General features: G+C 36.4%; 1 protein-coding gene across 5 annotated transcripts in view; it reads right to left on the reverse strand.

The window, feature by feature from the left end:
- Nucleotides 1-354: 354 nt before the first annotated feature.
- LOC136844945 (glucocorticoid-induced transcript 1 protein-like) overlaps nucleotides 355-25,276 on the reverse strand; it is a 226,763-nt gene continuing 201,841 nt past the window's right edge. For all 5 annotated transcript variants that reach the window (XM_067114357.1, XM_067114358.1, XM_067114359.1 and 2 more), the window contains 6 exons: nucleotides 14,926-15,080; nucleotides 14,192-14,412; nucleotides 10,188-10,315; nucleotides 9,809-9,954; nucleotides 6,537-6,841; nucleotides 355-2,533 (listed from right to left, as the gene is read on the reverse strand). In XM_067114357.1, the coding sequence (XP_066970458.1) occupies nucleotides 2,173-2,533; nucleotides 6,537-6,841; nucleotides 9,809-9,954; nucleotides 10,188-10,315; nucleotides 14,192-14,412; nucleotides 14,926-15,080 (1,316 nt within the window). In that variant the 3' untranslated portion in view covers nucleotides 355-2,172. The remainder of the gene's footprint in view (nucleotides 2,534-6,536; nucleotides 6,842-9,808; nucleotides 9,955-10,187; nucleotides 10,316-14,191; nucleotides 14,413-14,925; nucleotides 15,081-25,276) is intronic.

Genomic DNA, 25,276 nt, shown 5'->3' on the forward strand with positions numbered 1-25,276 from the left:
TGTTGTGAAAATTTTCTTTTCGTAATTTGCACTACAATTTGTACATGGAATGCATAATTAACATAGTAAGAAATCCTACAATTTATAACTACAGTAATGTTAATAATTGCATTATATATCTAATTTTATTTGAATTTAAAAATGGTTACATAACTTGTGTCCACTGTAGGGTAATATTTGTCATATTATTATTTGTAGGAACTTGTAGTGCTTTACAGTCACCCATTTAGTGATTCTTGGTTACGTCTAATTGTGGCATAATAATTGAATCATAACTTTTGGAATGAGCTTTTATAATAATGAGAACTGTTGGTATGGAGTAGGATCTAAAAGGAGGTTAAAGAATACACATTATTTTTAATGAGCGTTTAATGAGAAGTGAGATTTTGCCGAGGCACACCCGAGGTCCTTCTACAGGAGGCTGGTGCATCAGGTGTAGCAGGCACGTCATAAGAAGTAGAATCAACATATAGTCATACATGTATTGCCTATACATTGATATCTTGTCACTACTTTATGCTTAGCACTATTTCTCCAATAGTGCTGAAGCTACTCTGGTGACGGTGAGTTTCCAGTTGTGTCCTGTGTCAGTCAAATAGTGATGAACTTACTGACAACTTGAATATAAGGAGGTATTCCAATGTGTTCCTAAACAGTCTTGTCAATTTTTATTTTTTAGTTGCTGATCAAAGCTACTAATTCAGCAGCAAAACAGCAGTTGGCACACTCAACCACCGGCGATTCCAGATCCATTTGCTTTTTGTATCCAAAGAATCTATCACAGGCTTCCAGTCAGGAACTTCTTAAGGTGTAAATTGTGTTTATTATAATGCATGATAGACCGGTTTCCTCCCAGCAGGAGCTTCGTCAGACTAGTTCCCTTCAAATTAGGCCAGAGAAAAAACTGTTCAAAACCAATGTGGTGATTCCCAAAGAGGTGAGAATTTCGTAGCTCCCATGAGGGTTTTGATTAATTAACCTTAACTAGAAATTTTCTTCTGGATGCAACTACTGCACTATATTTATGGTTAAGTTAAAGTAAAAAAATACTTTTGATCTTTTTGAGTAATAATGGCAATAGTAAAAGTGAGCAAATAGGTTATAGAAAATAAATGATAAATTGCATAATTTATCTAACTTAATTACAGGAACTCCATTTTCGTAATTTTCAAAGAAAATTCAGTTCGCAAACTTTTACACTGGCCAGATTTACTCCAATCTCACAGTAATTGCATACGAGATGAATTTCATTGTGTACTAAGGTATCATATATTTAAATTATTAGTTCTAATTTTCTAGCACTGGCACAGTGATGTCACCTTTCCAAAAGTAAAATTTACTTTTCCTGGATAGCTGACGTGTTGTCCATTGCCAGATTGCAGTTATCACAATTTACACATTGGGGAGAACCACAGAACAGTTTTAACATGGCAATTGTGTAATTCCCTATGAAGTAGATGGTGACACTAGACTTCGTCCTGCATACATAAATTCCAATCAGGCATTGGGAAGTACTTTGAAAATGATTTATAAGTCTACTAAATTTATTGGTTGGCCTTCTATGACGAAGCTGTCTGGTGACTGGCAATGATGGTGCAATCAGCCTGCCAACCAATGTGCAACAACATCACATGAAACTGACTCATAACTACAGTATCTAGACATAATTTTAAAATATTAATCTCTGTTGTAAGCTGCAAGACACTGCCTGCAGGAAAATGGTTATACAGGGGATTAATAATACTTTTTGGACCTACTGAATAGTCAGAAACGTGACTGTGCCTGTTTCCTCAGCACGAGGGATGTCAGACTGGTCCCCTACTAGGAGAATGAAGTTAAGTACATGAGCAGTTCCCTACAATGTGTCAATTATGTCTACATTATAGTGGCTTCTTATTTATTAAATCCTGAGATGTAAGGGAGCTTTTATTCACTTCTAAGTGAATAATATGCAACACTGGGATATAGTACAAAATTGCCTTGGAAATGCTGATCATTTTTTTAAGTTAATACATTGTGTACATTAATACAGTACATTACCAAATAATACTCAGTAAGCTTACAATGATCACTAATAATTGTCTATTGAAGAACCACAATATTTTTGAAGATAACTGTTAAATTGCAGGATGAAAAAAAATAATTGTAAAATGTGCTAAAACATAGCCTTCGCTATTGATCAGCAGTGAGTTCTGGGGACGTCCCAATTGTCGCATGGGCAGGACCGAGGACTTTAGTTGACACACCAGCTTCACAAGTTAAAGACTGGCTAGGAGAAGGCTGACATGGTCGGGTAATGTGTTGCTGAAGATCATGTTCTGAGGTGCCACTACTAGAAATGCTACCACATGCAGGACAAGGTTCTCTCAGACTACCACTATCATGCTGACACAGACGGAGGGCAGTGGCTCCACATGGTTCTTCTGTAACTGTTCTATCAGGTGCACAGAAGGCGGAACCTTGACTAGGTCGCAAGGTAAATGCTGCAGGTGGTCTCACTGCAGGCCATTCTCCCCCTTTACTGGCTCCTGATCTGTAGTTTAAAAGAAAGCAAATATGTAATACATTATATAGTAGCAGGCTTTTATATTTTGATTTCAAATCCACGCAATGAACTAGTGTATCTGGAATAAGAGTCAGCACATCATTACCATGTATCAGCAAGATATTTCAATGATTAAACAGAACTGGGAAATATATGAAAGAAAGTTAATTTTCTATTGTAATGCCCTGTAAAGATTAGTAATGTTTATATTACTATGTTAAGAAACCACAAGGAATCTTTTAATTATTTGGAACTCTACATTATCTGACACACACAGACCAGGGACCAAGGTCCCAGAGATATATGATACTGCATTACAGGCAGTCCTCGAGTTAGGGCTTTTAAAAAATATTTTTAAAAATTTTGTCTCCGGCTTAAGGCAAAAATCCAAAGCTAAGGCGGTCCTGAAGTTAAGGCGACATTAGGCTGGGTACTAATTTCTGGGCTCTCTCATGTAAATAAGGAAGTGTCACCATCCTTCCAGTGTGCAAGCCAACCACAGGATTAAAGGTAAGGCTTTCATCACTTTTTTTATTTTTATGAATTTTGTTATAAATATAGGGATAAGGTAGACAACTGCCTTTTGCATAAAGTTTTCAGTATAAATAAGGTTAGGTGAGGGAGGGTACAGTGTTGCCATTGAAACCCTTACATTTTTTACTTGCCCTTATCCAATTTTTTACTTGCCCTTATCCAATGGGCCCTTGGCTCTATTAATCCGGTTAATTGAAGGATTACTGATTGTATGTGCTACTGCTGGGAGTCCTAAATCTCTCATATGCATGGGATCATGATTTTAGTCAATTTTTATGGAATTCATTATAGACCCAGCAAATGAAAGTTTGCAAACCCTGAAGGTGTAACTTTACTCAAATTATTCCTAATGTAATTATCATCATCCTTTACAGCTTGTATACCCATGTATAGAAGAGAGAATGACTTCTTTTAGAAGTTTATGGGTTTTGATATTAAAAAGCATATTTGTTTTTTAATGTCAGTCTAGGAGGATGGTTTAATTAGAATTAACAATTCTTATCACTCATAGGACTGGTCTGATGGACTAGTTCTTCACAGTTAAGGGGGGGGGACTAGTTAAAAAAAAAAAAAAAAAAAAAAAAAACACTATTACAAATTTAGGGTTGAAACTAAATATATAAATACTACAAGTTATTGTTGTTTTTTGTAGGAGTTTAAACGTCCTGAGTTATGTCATCATGTAGTCATGGTGTCATAATGTTATATTATTTTCTTTGTGGCATCCTCAATATTTGGTCAATATTGAATGAATATTTTCTCTGAACAGCTCAAAAGTAAATGCTTCATCATAAAAACTTTTCCTTAATCATCTAAATGCTATATAGTGTGGCCATGTTATTATGCAACCCTGAATGACATTGTTAAATATTCAGTTACAGAGCATTTGTATTAATTTCCTTTTTACATTTGGAAGTATCTATTTTCTTTTTATATTTGGAAGTATCTGAGTGTGATTACTCAACTGCCTAAGAAGTATTAAAGGAATGCCAAAGTTTTAATAAAACAGAGCACATACTGGATTTTCTAAGCATATTTGATTGTGTAAAAATAACTTTTGAGATAATGGCCTGTAAAGTTTAAAGGGACTCGATGGAGCTCGGTATGGAGCGAACTGTGGGGCGATGTACTCCACCTTTCTCTTTTTGAGAGCAACTGAAGTCTCATTTACTATGGACCTGCCTATATTTTCCTAAAATCATTACCATAACAACCAGAGTTGCCAAAAAAGCTGACATCTGAGATCACTTATTTTTACAGGGTAAAATGAGCATTATGGTCTAGTCAATAGGGACGGTTTTTGCCATGCAGCAGGCCGGCTGTACCTTACACCTTTGGTGCCCGTAGGGGCCCCAACAGCCCACAAACTGATCTACAGTGTTTGCCATGTTTTGTAATGGATTCTTGAAGGCTCTTAGAAAGAACTAGCTGGTTTTTATAATCCTGATTTTTTTACCTTAGCTAGTCCCCCCTTAATATATTGCAACCCCTTAAAAATGTAATAATTTGTTAAACTGAAAATGAACTGACAAAAATTTTTTTTAAGGATATGTTTCCAAAACATGATACAGTATATGCTGCTGGTTGAAAGCAGGACAGTAAATACAGGTACATATGATTGCAGGTGCTGTTCTGAATTCACCGGCTGGGTCTTGAGGGTTATTCATCAAGTACCCTAAGACAAATCTGAAGACTAGATATTATTTCAAAGTGGCATTTTTTTTTGTTTAATACCACAAACCACTGTCAATTTATTGTTGTAATTTTATATTCAGGCACATTATTCCATAGTGAGTACTGTTTATGAAAGATGGTGGGTTTTTGAAATAACAGATCACTGACATAAACATGTATATTTGATCTAGTCCTAGTTATTGCAACTTTGGTTGCTTTGTTAAAAATTTTATTGACCCCAAAAATGTCAACATTTGCCTTTGTATAATTTGTGGTATAAAACCTGGACAATTCTGCTATGAAAACATATATTATTGGCTTGCTTCATGAGACAGATTTTGTATGTGGGGCTTTATGCCTTACATGTTCTATTGTGCACTGCATTTAGTGTTCAAGGTTACATGCATAATTTTCAGATACGTAGTATGATTGTGTACTATCACATACTTAACATATAATCCAAGGAGGGTAAATTCTAGTGCTGATAAAAGTTTCATTGACATACATTGACTCAAAAATTCTGTTGACTAATAGGGAATGTTGGTGGGTGATTGTTCATAAAAATCTCTTTGACTGGAAAGCTCTTCACTTAGCGAGTCGCTTGTCTGAATCTTTATTGTACTTGGTAATATGGTAAGTTGAGGAGGTTTGCTGTTTTCAACGTAAACATATTTATATGGAGAGAACCTGAATGCTCCAGTGCAGATATTAAGTCTACTATAGATTAGTTCTTAGCTTTAAAAGCAGAATCTGATGCTGAACCATATATTTGGCTTCTATTGTCTAAAATCGATAAGGCAGCTGCTCTGTATAGCAACATCTGTGTTGATCTCTCAGCTTGCCAAGTGGCTTGAAGTAGCTTTCTTATTAAGGTTAATGCATTTTTGCACTTGCTTTTTATGTATGCAATGTCTGCTCTCCATTCCAAGTGTGCATCATAGATTAACCTAATAAATTAAGTCTTGTAAGTATCAAATTACTTCTCATTTTTACTTTCAGGATTTTGAACTGACACAACTTCACACTAGAAACTGGAACATTTTTGCCAATACTAGTGTAATTTCTTCCTGGAAAGAAACAAATTTTTACTTTCCTGTAAAAACTGGACTATTATAAAGAGGTGAATGCATAAGTCAGCAGTAAGGGGAAAGGTTACAGATAAAAGGATCATCATTGAGATTTTATGAAATCCATAATCCATAAGACAAGCAGATCTATATTTCAAAATGAACTCTGACAAAAACACAGACTCAAGGGAGGCAGAGTGGTTTTAGTCCATAATTCCAGCTCTGGAAGCAGGCAGAATGGTCTTAGTCCAGAATTCCAGCTCTGAAAGCATTCTTATTAAAAATGTTGGATTACATTCACCTAACCTCACCAAGGACAAGGTTGTGCATGCCCAGACACAGTATTCTGAACTGGTGTAATGCAAGCTGAGTTGCATTTCTAATCTCAAAAGGATATTTTTTCAGAGGTGAAAATTGGAGTTGGACAACTGGATGGGAAGTGACTATGGGGAACAGATAAATTTCAGAAAGCAACACTGAAAAGACTTGCAATTAAGTTGCACCTCCCTATGAGGTTTAATATTTAGCAATAATTCTGCATACTGCAATTCCTGTGACACAATTCAACATAAGTACTGTACGGATGTCTGATTCATATGGTCAGTTTCAAGAAAGGTAAAGGTAACTAAGAAACCAATTATGAAATAATAAGGATAAAGTTTTAGGAAACTGACAAAGAAATTCACCTTTTCTACTAAAGGCTGAAAATACATTACCTGTCTTCATGGAGCTTGAGAGCAACTTTTTCGCACCCATCAGGCGGCTCCCTTGCCAGGAACTTGTTAATGTGTGGTGAAGTTGCCAAGGCAGGGGTACTAGTAGGGCTAGGGGTAGATGGCGGCATAGCAGCTGCTTGGCTAGGTGGTGGTGAGGTCGGTGGTGATATAGAAGGTGACGTGTGGTTGGAACTAGTCGCAGATACTGCTGATCCTCTGGCAGGTGTCTGAGTGTCCACACTTCGTGTGAATCGTAAGTAGTCTGCAATTGGTGCTCTGCGACCATCACGCCCAACATCTCCCCACTGGAATTAGGATGATGATGATTATTATTCATTACGTGCAAACAACTGTGTGGAAAATGCCAAAAAGCCATGAACTTGGCTAGCAAGCTTCCACAAAACAAAATGTTCTTATGGAAAAAAAAATATACATAAATAATAATGGAATTTGAATGAACAAAATTAATTACAAGTAACAAAACCAATAGAGTACAAATATTTAATAAATATTAATGGAGTAAATTAATCCTTATCATGATTGCCTCCAGTGCTGTGACGGAGAGGGCCTCGGTGATAAGCTGCCACTCTTTCCTGAGCTTTATTTTCAAAAAAAGTCTCCACTCATCTCTAGCTCCCCTTCTCATAGTTCTTGTCCATGTACGTCTGGGTCTTCCAATTCTTCTGGTGGCAAAGAGCCCAGCTGACACTATAATGTACTATTCTCACAGGGATTTTGTGAAGTGTATGTCTAAACCACCTCTATCCTCCTTTCATCATTGTTTCATCTAAATATGAAACTTCTGTAATTTTCCTTATGATATCATTCCTAACTCCATCCTGCCAACTGACTCCTAATAATATTCTCAAACTGACACAATACTTTAAATATAGCTTCACTGTCATACTGATCCTATTAGACTTATATAAATACAGCTTCATTGTCATACTGATCCCATTAGACTAATATACAATCTTAACATGCAATTTCAATCAATTTAATTTTCAAATCTTAGTCACCGGGCCCATTATTTAAGAGTCCATTTTTAGTCTCACTAAATTTCAACTCGACAGAACCTGTACAGTACGGGATATCATTATTACAAAATATATGAAAGATGTCATTAATCCTTTCTCCATCATTATATCTGTTTTCCTTAAATTTATTTGAGTCCTCCCTCTAGATATACGATGCATTCTATAAAAAAAAATTTTTTTTAAATCTTGTGGTGCTCTTCTGAGTCCATTACTTTTCTATCATAACTCTATGATCTAAACCTTCTCTCCAATCTTCAATAACTTTTTTCATTATGAAAACAGCAAAGGTAAATTAATATTTCCCTATAGCATCGCACTATTTACTACAAATTCACTCGACATGACCCCATCAACTTTAACTTTCCTCATTACATATTTTGAAAGCAGCATAGTTAGTATATGAGGTGTCCTTTCAGTTGTAGCTGAAATCATCTCTGCAGTGAACCTATCATAACCTGGTGTTTTCCATCTCAATTATCTGTATTGTTGATTATGCTTCAAACAATGTGAAAGTCATAAGCACATTCAGGTCTCCATAAGCTTCTAGTACAGCATATTGACTAAATTATTCTCCTCATATCTCTTTGTTGTGACCTTACAAAAAATGCTCTGCCACCACTTCTTTGCATGATGTTACTGATCCATCCCTCCTTTTGATGTGCTTTTTCCTGCTTTTCTTTTCACTAATGGACAGTTCCTTAATTCTCTGAGCTAACCTAATACCACCGCCAATCCCTGACTACAGAGCTCTGTCAACATCATCAGTTTGTTTGTCAAAATATCCTTTTCTTCTCTTCATTTGATTTTACTATCTAGACTTTAGTGCTTGGTACATTTTACTTTGTGTTCTTCATCTTCCCAAAATTTGTTTCCATGCTCCTTTTGCTTTTGTGGATTCCAATTTCATCCAATATCCAACGTTTCTGTCTTGTTACCCCATACCCTATTGTTCCTTTTCCAGCAGATTGACATTATGTACTTGATGTCAAATTAGTTCTCATTCATTGTCTGCTCCTCCTCAGATGTGATTTTTAGAGCTGCCAATGATTTTGACATTCAATTTCAAAAGCCCCTTTATGTTTAGTGAGACAATGACAAGTTGGTGATCTGCACCATTGCAGCTTGGGACATTCTTCAGTGTTGTTTTTTCCCTCGATTAATGGCTGTGACCTATATGGATTCTATGACTGCCATCTGGAGATGTCCAAGAGTATTTATTTTTGTCCTTTTTGTTGGAAAAGTGTACCTTCAATTACCAAATTACCTGAAGTATAAAACTCATAAATGCACACCATATTCATTTGCAATCTCAACCAGGCCCATCTTACCCATTACTTACATCCTCTACACCTTCATTTTTCTTACCAACTTTTGCATTCATATCAATAACAATTCTCATATCTCGTTTTGGTACTTCATTTATAACATTCTGCAGTTTTATATATAAATCATGTTTTTTCTACAAAGACATCAATCACTGGCAAAATAAACATGAAAATGGAATTTACAAAATAAATAAGACCCTTCAAGCGGGGGAATTCAATCCAACATTGCAGATGATCACAGGACAGAGGCTATGGCATGGCGCAAGGTCTAAGAATGGTGACTTTTGTGGTTGCCAACCCAGTGTAAGGCAACTAAATGTGCATTTGAATGGAACCAGTAGCCAGGAAAAGGCACATAAGATATTCTGTGCAACTGTGCAAAACATATTAAGGAGTTAAAGAGTTGCAATGCCCTCTGTGACTTTGTGTTAAGGAAGTTATTCATCTAAACAGGTGATGACCAGTGTATATTGAATGATCAATAGGCATTAATGTTTCAATCAGCTACTTTGGTAATAAAGTTTACATACTGTAATCTAGCAGATAAAGTCACCACAGTAAAAAAAAATGTGATCACCTACATTGCTAACAACTTACAAGTATATTGAACAACTGTTAATTGAAATGGGTACAGTATTGAGATCATACATTCTTCTGTTGACCTATCTTTGTTATGGTAAATGGTATAACAACACAGATAGCCTAATACAGGAGAAATGAAAACTTTCTAAATTAAACAAATAGGAACAGAAAGACAAAACTAGTAAAAAAAAATAAAAAAAGTAAAACAACAATAGTGCATATACTCTGCTGGCAAGTAAGTGGTATCTAAAAGGCTTACCAAACATTTGATCAGAACAATTGAAACCAAGTTCAAATCAAAATTATAAAGAAAAAACCTGCAACTTACCACATCTTCTACGTCATCAGCAGGTACGTGGGACGGCCGTAAGACCAGACGTTCAATTTCTTGGTTAAGACCCTCCACAGAATTACGTAAACGAGGAGGAAGCAGTGGCTTTGGCAACTGTGGTATGGGAATGGCGCGAGACCCACCTAAAAGAAAGGCAACCAAAATGAGGATTTCATACACTTTTGATACTTAGAAGTCCAATAATCTATCTCATTCATTTCATGGGAGTAAAAAATCATAAACAATCTTTTATGGGGCTTTGGATATTAAAGATACCACATGGCACAAGTTCCTGAGCATAATAAGATTTAAATGTTCATGTGAAGATATTTACTCCAACATTTAGTCAAAATGACATTAAAACAGCTGTTAATACCATTTGCATGTTGGAGGGCATGGTGTCGTGGGTGAACGGGAGTAGGTGCAAGGACGGAGTGATCAGCATGTACAGGACTGTAGCGGAGCCCTCCTCCACTTGTCCCTTCCTTGTTAGTTCGTTGCAGCCTAATAATCAATGTAATGCTATTACTCAAGGCAATACTTCAGACTTCTTTAGTGTTTAAGTTCTATATACAATAAATCAGTAATGAACTTTTATCACTAACCATAAAAGATTGAATGGGTATTTAGAATCCACCTGCCTTCTCACAGACTGGGATCAATATACTGTACAAACAAAACACGAAGGAACGGTAAGCTTAAATGTGGAGATCCAGATCAACATTCTTTACTATTAAGCTTCAAATAAAGTCTGCAAGGGAATAAATTACTGTTTTGAAAGTGTAAATTACCATAGGCAGCTTTTGACTTTTGAATTAAATAAAAATATCTTCAACCTAACTGTAAAGTTCACTTTGTTTTCATGAAACGGTATAACAACAGTATAACAACTCTTATTATTTTTAGAAGAGCAATGGCATACCACTTAATTTATTGTGATGCAAAATATAAGGTTTTCTTTTTTTATACCTCTGACTAATAATAGCTACCACTGACCACTTTTTCTTCACTGTATATTTAAACTTTTTTTTGTTGGTCATGAAAGCAAATAGAGCACATCAAACAGAAGAGAACAACCAACTTTACTGGCACTAAGAGCTGCAATACAAGGCTTGGATGAAAATGAGCCTTGCATGTAGCTTGTCAATATTGGCTTGTGACTGCCCAAATGGACTGTAAGTAAAAAGGGAGCTCAATGCAAGAACAAAGAAAGTACAATATATAATACACTGAAAGATATGACACCACTGTACGCTTCAAACCCTTTCCTTCAAGGCTGGATATAAATGATAAGGGATTATAACGAAAACTCAAGACGGGTTTACTTCACAGATTCATAACAATTCATGTTTCAAACTAATACTGGTATCTGGTCATCCAAAATCTTTCCTGAGACAGCAATATAGTATATACAGTATAATTTACATAGGAAGACACAAGAAAAAAAACCTGAAAAAACTTTTTGCTGCCATCCATTTCACTAGCAAAAAATACCACAAATGCAAAGCATGGATTCCATTGTTGTAAAGTAAAATCAAGAACTATAATCAATTAATCAATAATCTTCAAATGCAAAGTTTAACTTTGTTGTAAATACCTAAAAAATTCATATACATTATAAAGTTTTGCTTCATCCATTAATTTAACGGGGTTGATTCATATGACTTGGATTTTTTCAAATACTAAGATGCAACTCTGTAATTCAACATCAGTCATATATAACAATGCAACAGACTACAGATTTGGTTAGCGTTTACCCGAGTCACGAATAGATATTAATCAACTAAAAATCTACTTTTAGAAAGCACGCTCCACTTTCCTTCCTTTGAAACCCACCATTGCCATACAGTATTTCCAACGAACAACAGCACCTTTAAACTATGCTTTTAATGTCACACCAGATATAAACTTTGAGCCTTCATCATCCTTTTAGACTGACAACCCGTGAGGGAACAAACATGGAAAGGGCATCCCCTTGGCCTCGGCTATGTCGAGTACGTCGAAGTCATAAAAATAATGGAAATAAACAACATAAAAGAATGATAATGATCAGGATCTTTCAATTCTTTTGGATTTTAAGAAACTGAATTATAACAAAGAAATGTAATGACAGTAGAGTAATTTCATTAATGTAACAGTGAGTGACTATATAAATACTCGTAACCATGTTACCATTTTTTTTTGTAAAGTTACTATTTGTTTTGCAGCAATTCTCTCACAAGGCTAACATCCCAGAAAAAAATTATGCCTACTGAGCACTCATTATTCAGTCATGGCACCTTCTGAAGGTCTGAGTGATGCAAGCACATCTAATAATAAATTAATGTATAAGTTAATAAAATAAAAGGTATAAATGGCAAAGCTTTTAACAATTTCAATGCTTGTTAAGGTGTAAATTTCCTCGTATATTTTGAACGAAAAATGAGGGGGATGCTTCACAACAATAAAAATATAGTAATGTGAACCAAAGACAACAGACAAAATATTACTTAAACCTTATTCTATATTTTGATGTCAATAAAAGATATGACATTTTATATTTACAAGTCCCTACCGGGTACCCTCTCTAATAACACTGGTCAAGTCAGCAATAAATGTAAACTACTGAGATAATTTATGTCAAAAGCAAATGTAGTAAAGAAACGATAGGTGTACTGAATGGAGTGAAAGCCAAAGAGCTATTTATGCTTCCTGTTGGAAATGTAATGAATATGGTACAACCACCACCAATATGAGGATTGCAGGATAATTTATGTACAAACAGTTTCAAGGCTTTATAGAGAGTGGACGACATCACGCTATCTGTGAATTAAATTTTGGTTTTAATATATTTAATAATATACAGTATACTGTATGTATGTGTGTATGTACTGTATGTATGTATGTATATTATATATATATATATATATATATATATATATATATATATATATATATATATATATATATATATATATATATATATATATATATATATATATATATATACACATATGTAAGTATGTACATGAACTTGATAAAATAGTGGAAGTACTGTTTTGTGGTTAGGAAGATTCTCAACATCCATTTTCATGACTGTGTTATTACCAATGAATTCAGTAATTCTTTTTTTTTTTTTTTTTTTTTTTTAACGTTAGTTTAACCAGACCACTGAGTAATTCTTCTAAAGCATACCATTAAATCCGTTGAAAAAAATTAGGACAAGACTTAACCTTTACCTGGAAAATACAGCGTCTTGAAACACCCACTCCCAAAGGATTTCAAAAGTTAAGTCCAATATTGATAATGGCAAAAATGCATTCTAGCTAATCTGACTCCAACTATAAACAATGTCAATTCAAACTGTACCTCTTAAACCAAAACTCCATATGTAAAAGGGAACAAGTAAGCATGGTATTGGTTCCTTATACATGAGAGCATAACATGCAAAAATTCTAAAGAATCTTGCATATCTTGACTATAAAAAGAGTACTGCATTGGAAACAAGCAAAGAAAATACTCGAAATAGATGAGGTAAGTAAGGAACTAGCTGTAGTGTCCAATCCTATGGAAGCCTATAAAGTCAGTGTTTTTGTTGAACCATCCTGTTAAGATAGTAGTTTAAGCAAATTTGCCATGAAACAGTATTAGATCAATGAAAAATAGTTCAACCATCACAGTTAAAAATGACCCAAATTTTAATACGAACAATAAAGTTGTACCAACGTCTACAGTGATGACAAATTCCTCCAGATCAAAGGTGCTCCAAATGACACCAAGCCATATAAAAGGATTACAATATGAGTGATCTACTGTACTTCATGTTGATAACAGTTCCCCATAAGGGTGTTTGCAGCATCCCCTCGGCCCTTTGCTGCACCTATTTTAGCTTTATACTTTACCTCCCTTACCTCTTCCTTTCTTCCACCTTCTTGTTTAACCTCTAATTATTGATTCTGAGTGAAATTTTGGATTTTCCCTTAATGTCATATCATTTATTTACTGAACCTCTCTATCTTACTGTCCAACCATTCCAACTTCTTCCTTTCACGGTTTTAAATGTTTGTTGAAAGTCACTAGTGCTTGACATTTAGCCTAAATCTCATGATGCACGCAATGCTAGCAGGTTTACGGCAGAGAGAAAAGCCTGCTAACAAAATAATAAGAAAACAACAAATTGCAATATTCTGAAGGGGAGCCCCTCATGTTAACAGAGCCTGCTCAACCATATATTACGTACAAAAACCATAAAATTTTTGCCTATAAAAATAAAAAACCTGCTCAACCATACACACAATCTCCATAATTACTGTAAATTTCTGTTTATAACCAGAACAGAAATGTTTTGATGGCAAGGCGTGTTGCAGAGAACTGTGTGCTTCTGAAGAGAGTGACACTTACCGATGCCGAATAAATTTGTCTATTTGTTCTCCTGAAGACGGAGGGACCTGCTGCCCACTAGCCAACCATGGAGATGATACTACCGACACTGAAGGTCGTCTACTATTGTTGGTACTGCTATTATTACTACTGCTAGTACTACTACTAACAGCTTCTTCACAAACTGAAGACCAGCCGACGCTCAGGCTACCATAACAAGTTGATGCCCACTCTTCAGGGGTCTGGAAAGAACAATACATGTTAATGGAACACACTCGCCTTAAAATACTTGTTAAGCAATTCACAAGCACATACTCAGTATTACGCCTGCACTGTAAAATGAATGGAAGATTTGGAAGACAGAAGTTAAATTCTCCATAGAAATGATAGGGACTGACACATAATCGTTAGATCTTAAAACTAAATTTATTTAGTCTTGTTTAATATCAAACGCATTCCGAGAAGAATGCTATCATTTACAATAACTAAATCTGTTAGGTTCATACCCTGATGTTAATACAAAATCAATAACAACAGAAAGTCTAATAATTACAAGAAATTAGTTCATGTAAGGACTTTTAATTGATTCATACTAAAATTCCACCATAGGAAACCGACTCCATTCAACGAAATACAATAATGAAGTAAAGAAAACGCAACCGAGTATATGAAATACACCACAAAGACAAGACACTCATTTAGCAAACTTCCACAGGAAAAAGTAAAAATGGACCTGAGTGAACTGTTTCGGTTACCTGTGAGGCTTTGTCAAGCAGTAAACTTGAGAAAGGTTGCTGCTGGACGTCCTTAGGCCACTGTCCTTTGAGGTAGATGGTGTCCAAAGAGGCCGTGCGCCGCATCAGCGCGCTCCCCTCACCACCTTGGCTCCCTCGGCCCAACCCGACCCGACCTGGGAAAGAAAAACAATATACTTTACACAGTAATCAGAACATGCATTGTTAGTGCTACAGAATGCATGGGTGCGACATCCCTTATGAAATGCGCAGACATGGCCTTCTCCATAACGATTCCCTCGTTGAAAAAAATATAGTGGTTGCCTTCTCCCTTAAGCTGGTTGGTTTCAAGGTTAGATAGAAGACTGAACGATGGCCCTGCCTGTAAAACATTCGCCGGAACTCGACATTGTTACTAACCACAAGCCTTATGTATTTGGTGCAGGTGGCAACTAGGGAAAAAAAACATAACCAACAACTGCAGGTTACGTGATAAAGGACTATACTATTGTATCGAATTCATTTATCGTTTAATAAAAAAAGATTCTTGAGGATATATTATCATGAAAAAAAGCTTCCTGATTAGTTTAAATTTGCTAAGAATTTAGTACAGCGTTTTAAATTACTTGCTGAGCAAAGAAAATAACATTAAGAACTACAGACAAAAAATTTCCGTTCATAAAATACGCAGAAGTCCTTGGCAGACAGATTCATTACTGGCGAATACCGATGTTAGAAGGTGTCATTTACGCCTTGAATACATTAAGCAATATAATACACCTAACTCTATCAAGATTGTCATCGGTATATTTGTACGTGAACCCGGAAGGAAAATATTTGGTAACAGAAAATGGCAGACAGGAGAGATCTGAGAAGAAAACGGCGACTCTTAGAAAGAAAGACTGCCGGCGGCTACTGGTTAGCAGAACAGACAAAACTGCAAACAAACGCGGGAAAACTGAAGAGGGGACACGATCGGCAACTGCAAAAACAAGACCAAACAGTAGAGTGAAGCAACCTTGCGAATAACAACTGAAGAAATGACCATGCATAAGTAAAACAGCCAACATTACAGGTCAATAATAGACACGTCTTTACTGGAAACAGTTGCGATGAGGAAGCTTGTCATATCAACCCTCTACTGAGCCAGTGCACCCGTTAATTAATTTTACCTCTGAAGGCTGGCAAGTGTAAAGAAATACCGTAGTTTTCAAATATATCATTCCGTTTCGGGACTGTTTACAGACGTTTGGTTCCATTCTTTTCCCTTTCATTCTGACGTTTAAAGACAAGGCGAGCCGAGAGAGAGAGAGAGAAAAAAAAATACGAGAATGAGTAGTGTGACAGGTTGGGAGGCGGGGGAGTGCCGAAGGAAGGCCCAGCCGGAAATGGTAGTAGGTTAAGTACCCTCTCGTAGCGTCGCCCACACTTGGCTCCTCCCTCCCTCCCTCCCCAAAATACTCCCTCCCCCCCCCACTCACCAGGCACCGTATTGGAAAACAGTAATGTGCATATTTTACTTCCATTGTTGTAAACACTCCAGACCCCGGGCAAGGACGTGGAGAGGGATGTGACAAAGCGGAGCCCGATGGATGAAAGAGCAACAAGAGAGAGAGAGAGAGAGAGAGAGAGAGAGAGAGAGAGAGAGAGAGAGAGAGCTCTTGCAAGGGAGGTGAGAAGGAGGAGGAGGAGGAGGGAGAGAAGAAAGAGTGAATTTCATATTTATAGACAATGATATAAGGTAGGGTTGTGGCGCAACCGCCTTGGAAGGTCGCGGTTCAATGGCTTATAAGACGGGGTTGGTCGGTTGGTTCCACCGGGATCTTCAAGAGGAGGAAGAAGAAGTCGATGCGTTCTCTTTGATCTCGGCCTCAACAGCCGCGGCGTTGACAAAAGCAGGTTCTTAAAATATGACACCTTTGAAACACCACCAGCGTTATTCATGAGAGCGTTCATAAAATACTGCTTTTAAAATATAAAACAAAAAACGTGCGATGAAAAGCTATACGTAACGACTAGAAGATTAATAGACTGAAAATAGGAAAAAATAAACAAAACTCCAAAATGGAAAACATCGGAAAGGAGTACCACACGAAAATTATACACTAAAACCACCCGGTGCAATGCACACTGAAGGCGGGTACATCATAAACTGAAAACTCAATACGTTAATTTTGAATGGGAAATATGTAATGAATAAGAAATAGACATAAAACACTCCTCTTACAAAAGAAAGTGATTAATCAACAATATTTTATAATACACACACACACACACACACACACACACACACACACACACACACATATATATATATATATATATATATATATATATATATATATATATATATATATAATTTCTTCAGTGTAATGGAAACTTGTTAAACAGCAAGTTCTAGTGATAGATCATCAACACTATATATATATATATATATGTATATATATATATATATATATATATATATATATATATATATATATATATATATATATATATATATCCATTTATTTTCAAACTAATGATATTTTCAGTACACACTGAGAGAGAGAGAGAGGAGAGAGAGAGAGAGAGAGAGAGAGAGAGAGAGAGAGAGCTTGCAATCAAGAGCAGGGTGGTGCAAAGTGAGACCATGCGACCAACAAACCAAAGAAGGGCCGAGAGAGCTAAACCTTAGCCACAGCAGTGGCAGTCCAATATCACTCAAGGAAGAGTTTATTACCCTCAAGCAAAAATTGCGCCAGATTCCCTCGCCACTCCCACAGAAAAAAAAAGAAAATAAACAGAAAATGTTCGGTCATATGACAACCACCTCTACCAATACGTCAGCATCTTTTTGCTTCTCTTGCTTGTGTGTGAAGAGAGAGAGAGAGAGAGAGAGAGAGAGAGAGAGAGAGAGAGAGAGAGAGAGAGAGAGAGACTCACGCAAGTCTTGATTATCGCAATCATAAAAATGAAAACATTTTGATACAAATGACGACCCAAATGACAAGATAAAATACCTAAAAAAAGCGACAGGTCAACTTCTACAGTTCTAAGGCCAGGAGAGCGAAAGGTAGATTACATATATTAAGTTTGGCTAGAATCTACGAACACAGCAATCGAAGGATTACTGATTTCTCCATGGAAAATGTGCTAAGTAGTTGCCTGAAAGGGTGCTACGAGGCCACTTGTGATGGCAAGTAAAAGAGAAGCAAAATGGCAGAAGTGTATATATATATATACATACATACATATATACAAATCTTATATATATATATATATATATATATATATATATATATATATATATATATATATATATATATATATATATATATATATATATATATATATATATATATATATATCGTAAATGTGTGTAAGAATATCAGGAATGCCAGAGAAAGAACACTGTGACTGAGACAAGGCAAGAAGAATGAATTGAAATTTTTATTTTGAAATACCACAGCTTGAGAGTCAAGGGAAAAAGTTTTACGTTACATTCATGGACTTACAAAACGTACGCTAGAACAGACAGAGAGACAATGAGGGGGGTGTAGAGAACATATAATATAAATATTATGTTGTTATGAGCGATTAGAAGTGTCTACGTTAGAAGAGTATCGTGTCTGAATATGCAGATGGGAAGATAATTGGGGTGTTACGTTTCCGTGGCTGATCAATATCTTTATGGATGGGGTGTAGTGAAAAGACAGAGAAAAGACAACAGATATTGGTGGAAATTTGTGGGATACGAAAATAAGTCGTGAATGGAGTGTGGAATGGGTGACGTCTGCAGTGACACACTGCTGACTGGGGACAATGAAGAGAAATTGCAGAAACCAGGACAAAAATTGTTTAGAAGAGGGTAAAGATGGAGCACTAGCTCTTAACGTGGATGATAAACACATACGAGTAGAAGCAGTTGGTTCATAAAAGTACTTGAGAGTAAATATACTGAATAATGGTAGAATGAGAGAAAGGGTGTGTGTGTGTGTGTGCATATACATACATACATACATACATATATATACATATATATATATATATATATATATATATATATATATATATATATATATATATATATATATATATATATATATATATATATATATATATATACATGTCACACACACACACAATGTGTGAGTGTCTGTACATCCCACAAACAATGATATTTTCTTATCCGGTATTTATACTATCCTCAAAACATTCACGTCTGCAATGTCAATCCAAGCATCAGGATGTTTTCAGTTCAGTTCAGTTAGGATGCAACAGGGCAGCAGGTAAGGATTATGGACGGGAGAGGCCCTGGGGACAGTGGAAGGAGGTTCAAGTGGGTTGAAAAATGAAATATAGCATGAGGCTGATAAGATTGGGGCGGACCCTACTGCGCCCTCTTCCTCTTTTTATTTAGTTCTACTGTTTGTTTATATTGATTTTTTTTTTTGTGTTTTAACTGGTCATATTTTTGCTGAAAGTCAATAACATTGAACAAAGCGCTGATACGAGCTAATAAATTCCACGTGAAGCTATAGTGAGGAGTCCATTTGTGGCTATACTCAGATGTCAATTAGTAATCAGTTGATGCTGTCAGTGTCAAAATGAATTATTCAGAGAGAGAGAGAGAGAGAGAGAGAGAGAGAGAGAGAGAGAGAGAGAGAGAGATATGATATATAATGGTGACTCACTCTGCTTCAAGCGACAAATTTAACTAGTATAATTAAATCTCTCCCGGCCTCTCTCTCTCTCTCTTAGGGATCAATCAACGATTACCGCACTGCCAGGGCCACATCTCAATCAATCAATTGCCATCCCTCTTCTCAAGAGTCTATGAAAATACCCGAAGCCCGAACCATTTTCTCTCTCTCTCTCTCTCTCTCTCTCTCTCTCTCTCTCTCTCTCTCTCTCTCTCTCTCTATATATATATATATATATATATATATATATATATATATATATACTATATATATACATATAATTTATATACACACATAATAATATAAATTTATATGTATGTATATATATATATATTATATATATATATATATAATATAAATTTATATATATGTATATATATATATATATATATATATATAGTTAGTATAATACAAAATGTCTATTCTAGTTTCTAGTGGGAGAGACCTGTAGTAGCGAAATGCAAATACTGTAGTATACCCAAGGTCCAGATCCACATAAACTTCAAAGTAATAAGTTCTGACTGATTTACCTGGAGCTAATTAAGTGTGTGTCCGAATGGAGATTGTAAATTAGAAGCCAGCAAAAACCAGGGACACGTTGGATAATGTCGCCAGATTTGGCTAATACCACTGCATATATTCGAACAATCCTCCACATATTTAAAAAGTTACATAATGCAGAGGAATGCTGATGACGACGAAAAACGAGAATATATGAAGAACAGAAATATCTTTGACGGTAGCTATATATAAAAATATAATTCTCTCCGGAACACGCAAAAAGGCATGCATGGATACATGGGCAAACTAACAAAAACATCCATTCACAAAAGTAGACACAGATATATATACGTACATACGTGCATACAGACATGAAATAAACAAAAAGAGTCGGCCACACACATATCTATCTATAATATAAAATATATACATATATATGTATAAATACATACACACATATATTAAATAAAGATAAAATCCACGAAGGAAACAGAAACACTGGAGTGCTGCAGGGCCTTTCGACGCTATGTCCTTACTTAGCTAAGTAAAGGACATAGCGTCGAAAGGCCCTCGCAGCACTCCAGTGTTTCGTTTCCTCGTGGATTTTTATCTTTTTTATATATTCATCACGTTCCATATTTTCATTGATTCAGTTATACACACATATATATATATATGTGTGTTTGTATATATGTATGTCCATACATTATATACAAACATACATACATACATACACACACACACACACACACATATATATATATATATATATATATATATATATATATATATATATACACAGTATATTTGTGTGTATGTACGTATGAATGTATGTATGTGTATATATACATATACTGATATATACATACATATAATATATATATATTATATATAGATTCACACATATATGTATATATATACACATACATACATTCATACGTACACACACACACACACATGCATCCAACCTCCCCCCCTCATTGCATGGGACCGAGTGATGATTAGCTCTTATGGGTTCTTCTCCTCCCATCCTTCCCTGGGAGATTGCCACCACTCGATTTATGGGCGGACATAACCAGACCCTTCTTGCGAGAAAAATGAACTCGTTTAGCCCCTTCAAGGAGTAACCTATTGGTTCCCATAGCCTCTGCCCTGTGAAGAGAGAGAGAGAGAGAGAGAGAGAGAGAGAGAGAGAGAGAGAGAGAGAGAGAGAGAGAAAGCTTTGGTAAGGCAGCCATCTATCATCAGAAGGGTGGTGGTGATGCTATACGGTATTCTCTAAGGCGACGCGGCCTCGCTTTCCTCTCCCATTGTTAAGGAATTCATTTACAAGACCATAAAAGGGGAACCTTAATTTGGCTCTGGAGGAAACCTATCTGCATGATGACCATATAAATGGACGGCACTGCCCTGCCTTTTCGCTCTGCTGCCTTGGAATCATTCGTGAAAAGCCTCCAACTCCAGGTATACCGTCCTCAATCCTCACTATCTATTGTGAAAAGGAATGTTTGTCGCCACTTACGAGACAATAGGATAGAGTATTGAATTTAGGTCAAAGGCCAAGCGTTGCTGGGACCTCTGAGGTCATTCAGCGCTAAAACGGAAATTGACAGTAAAAGGTTTGAAAGGTGTGACAGGAAGAAAACCTTGCGGTTGCATTATGCATCAATTGTTAGGAGAGGGTGGAGGGATGGAAGGAAGAATATAAACGGAGGTACAGTAAATGGAATGAAACGGGTTGCAGCTAGGGGCCGAAGGGACGCTGCAAAGAACCTCAAGTAATGCTTACAATGCACCGCATGAGGTGCACTGATGACACTAACCCACTATGGGGGAAACTTAGGAAGTTCGTTGATTAAGACACCTTTCAGGAAGAACCTATTTTAGCTTCTTTGGGACCAGCCTTGTCAGTTTTGTCTCTACGTCAAATAAAATATCGTGAAAATTACGCAAGATTTTCAAACATGATTAATTTTTTACTATACCAAATGTAAGGATTTGAAGACAAAAATCAGCAAAAAATCTTCGGACGCAACTTACTGTTTATCCGGGTACTTACTCGTGTTGGTTTTCGGGTCTCATTGTGACTCACTAGGTACCGAGGGTCTGTTACAAGTTCCATCAGTAATCAAGAGGAACTTAAAGTAATAATGGCGTCCGCCTTCGCTGGTGGTTTATCCATCCAAATACTGACCAGGCCCAATACAACTGAACGTAATGCGGTAACGAGCTATCATATTAAAACGAACTGTCATGTATGAACATTTTTCGTAATTCAAAACTTGATATAAGGCTTTATTACCACCTTATTTTAAGCAAACACATTAATCGGTCCTCTTAACTATTCGAGTTTCCAGTTTTTCAAAATATCAATCTGCCACGTATACGTACTGAACATGCATGTACTATACTCTCCAAGTTCGCAATATATAACGAGATACTGTGTAAGATTAACTAGACAAAAGTCACATGGATGCTCTAGTTGATCTAAAATGTGTAAGTGGGAGAACACTTGGGAATAAACACGTGCCTTTTCAAGATTTTCATTCGAGTGTCTAAAAGATTTTAAGTCAATTATTCAATGTCCTTGGTAAACAGAGAGCAGAAAATTCGATGTCTAGGTTATATATGTATCACCGCTAAAGGTTCAATTATCAACCACGGCCTTTTTGATTGAATTTTTTTTTTAACTGGGTGTAAAAATATTATGTAAAAATAAGATATCTCTCTGCTGTTATTCAAAAAGTGCAGACACTTACACCTAGCATGCTTTAGAATAATAATCTCGTTAAGGAAACGTCCATGGAATGGCAATGTATGAGAGAGAGAGAGAGAGAGAGAGAGAGAGAGAGAGAGAGAGAGAGAGAGAGAGAGAGAGAGAGAGAGAGAGAGAGTAAACAAGGAATGAATACTGCAAATACGTGAATGAAACAATCACACATACCTTATGAATATTAAATACACAGAGCTGAGCATAAGAACTAGTCGGTAAAGTTACAACTCGTAAATGGGTTGCCTTGCCGGTCAATGAAGTCGAGAGCTCGCACTCGAGTGAGGGGGAGGGAGTCTATGCTCGAGGAACTGAGGAAAAGAGGGAGGAGGTGTGCCCGTGACGAAATACACACGATGAAAAAGGATTTTCATTCTCTCTCTCTCTCTCTTTAAACAAGACGGGGCTGAAATACTACTGTAGCTACGAGACTGTTTTGTGCTGTTAGATTCAGTACTGGCACTCCCTGCTCACCGCCCCCCTCCACCCACTACTACTGTCCCGCTGTCAGACAAACAATCAATACAAGACGCTTTTATCTAAGAAAGCTTGCTTCCCCCTTTCAACCTACATAATCTGGTCTCATCTATACGATTACCTACACACCTACTAACTCAGGGAGTCTCTTTCCGTTCCTTGTCCTTCGCCGTATCAACAGGGATCGCCGCGCGTGGAGAGAGAGAGAGAGAGAGAGAGAGAGAGAGAGAGAGAGAGAGAGAGAGAGAGAGAGAGAGAAATTTGGGAATCGTAGATTGTATCGCGTTTTCTGATAGAAGATAAAACACACTTTTTCAATTCATCATACGGTAACAACTATTATTTCATCAATGTTATTTTATGAGAATTCTTTGTTACCCCCTTTTCTTCTGTTGTCTTACACTAAAAGGAATAGGAATAGTGCCAGCAGGTCGACGCAGTTACTATGGCCTAATATAAAGAGGGGACATTAAAGTTAAACAGCGCATAATGAAAATTGATGAAGCAGCTTGAAAAAATATAATTAGAAAATATGTGTTTTCAAAAACCAGTCAGTAAGTCATGCACAGGCTTACAGCGCTAGGGTAGCATTACGTAAGCCTTGTCGACGCAAAAACATCATGAGAGACTAATTATCACACGACAGAATTCGCTCCTTAGTTTGTTTACCAAATTAACGGTCTCTCTTTATCTTGCTTCCGTATGAATGTATACAAATATGATACAACTACAACAACAATAAAATGATAAAAATAATATGCTGGAAGAGGTAGCCTAACTGACAAGCAAACCAAGAGAGCTGCTGTTATTAATCGATGCGAATCGTGTTGACTTTGAACACAGACGTCTCTCTCTCTCTCTCTCTCTCTCTCTTACTCCATTGACTTTCGGGCCTCATTACGAAATCACTCGCGCTTGTAGCACAATGCTAGTAGGGCCTGTATTTCAAAAAGCAAAGGGTAAGCCTTGTGTTTATCAGTTCTTTCATTCCTTTTCTACTGTACTGATTTGTTTTGTAAGTAACAAATGACTGAGGCGTTCGGGCCAAAAGTATATTACTCTTTTAATACTGATGGAGTCTGTTTACTCTGCATAAAGAAGGAGCTAATCTTACAGTTTTGCTATTAACATGGCAGAGACGGGGACTGCATTTATACCCAAAAGCCGAATTTTTAAAATTGACGACGGGCACAACTGCCCAAGTCACGTTCAAGCATGACGACTTTGTAATGGATTGCTTCTCAACAAGCGATGACAAAGCCGTCTATTAAAACAAGACAGTAAGTAACTCAAGAAAACCAAGTGCAGAGATTATCTTATGCTGGAAGAGAATGATACGAAGGACTGGTTGAAAACTTTACCCTAGAGTTTATGACTCCACATGTTAACAACGATGCCACAGGGTCTAACGTGTACAGTCTTTCTTACTTATGAGAAGCCAATATGCCCTGAAATAGGATCCAAGAAACAGAAGGAGGGGAATCCCACTTGTTTATTTTATGCCTTCAAATCACTTGGAGAGCAAAAGAACGAAAAGCATTTAAATTTATAACTCAAACGTATAACAGGCTTTCTTCTCTACGTGCCATAGGCTAAAATCTCGGGCTAAAATGTACTCTTTGGTACCACAGGATAATGCACGCATTTCATGGACAAGTGGCTGAAATTACAGCAAATTTAACCTTCCTGGGTCCTCAATTTAATGTGTTAATACCAAAAATCTTACTAGCTCAATAAAAATCGGGACCACTTCCCACAAAACATTGTTTGCAACGTCGCTAATTCATGTTGAGAGAGAGAGAGAGAGAGAGAGAGAGAGAGAGAGAGAGAGAGAGAGAGAGAGAGAGAGAGAGAGAGAGAGATTCAGAAATGATAAAATTCACGGGTAAGTCAAAAGAATCACGAATGAAAATATGAAGTATGGATACTAGGTAGGAAG

Source organism: Macrobrachium rosenbergii, chromosome 13 (genome assembly GCF_040412425.1).
Source record: "Macrobrachium rosenbergii isolate ZJJX-2024 chromosome 13, ASM4041242v1, whole genome shotgun sequence".
NCBI lineage: Eukaryota > Metazoa > Arthropoda > Malacostraca > Decapoda > Palaemonidae > Macrobrachium > Macrobrachium rosenbergii.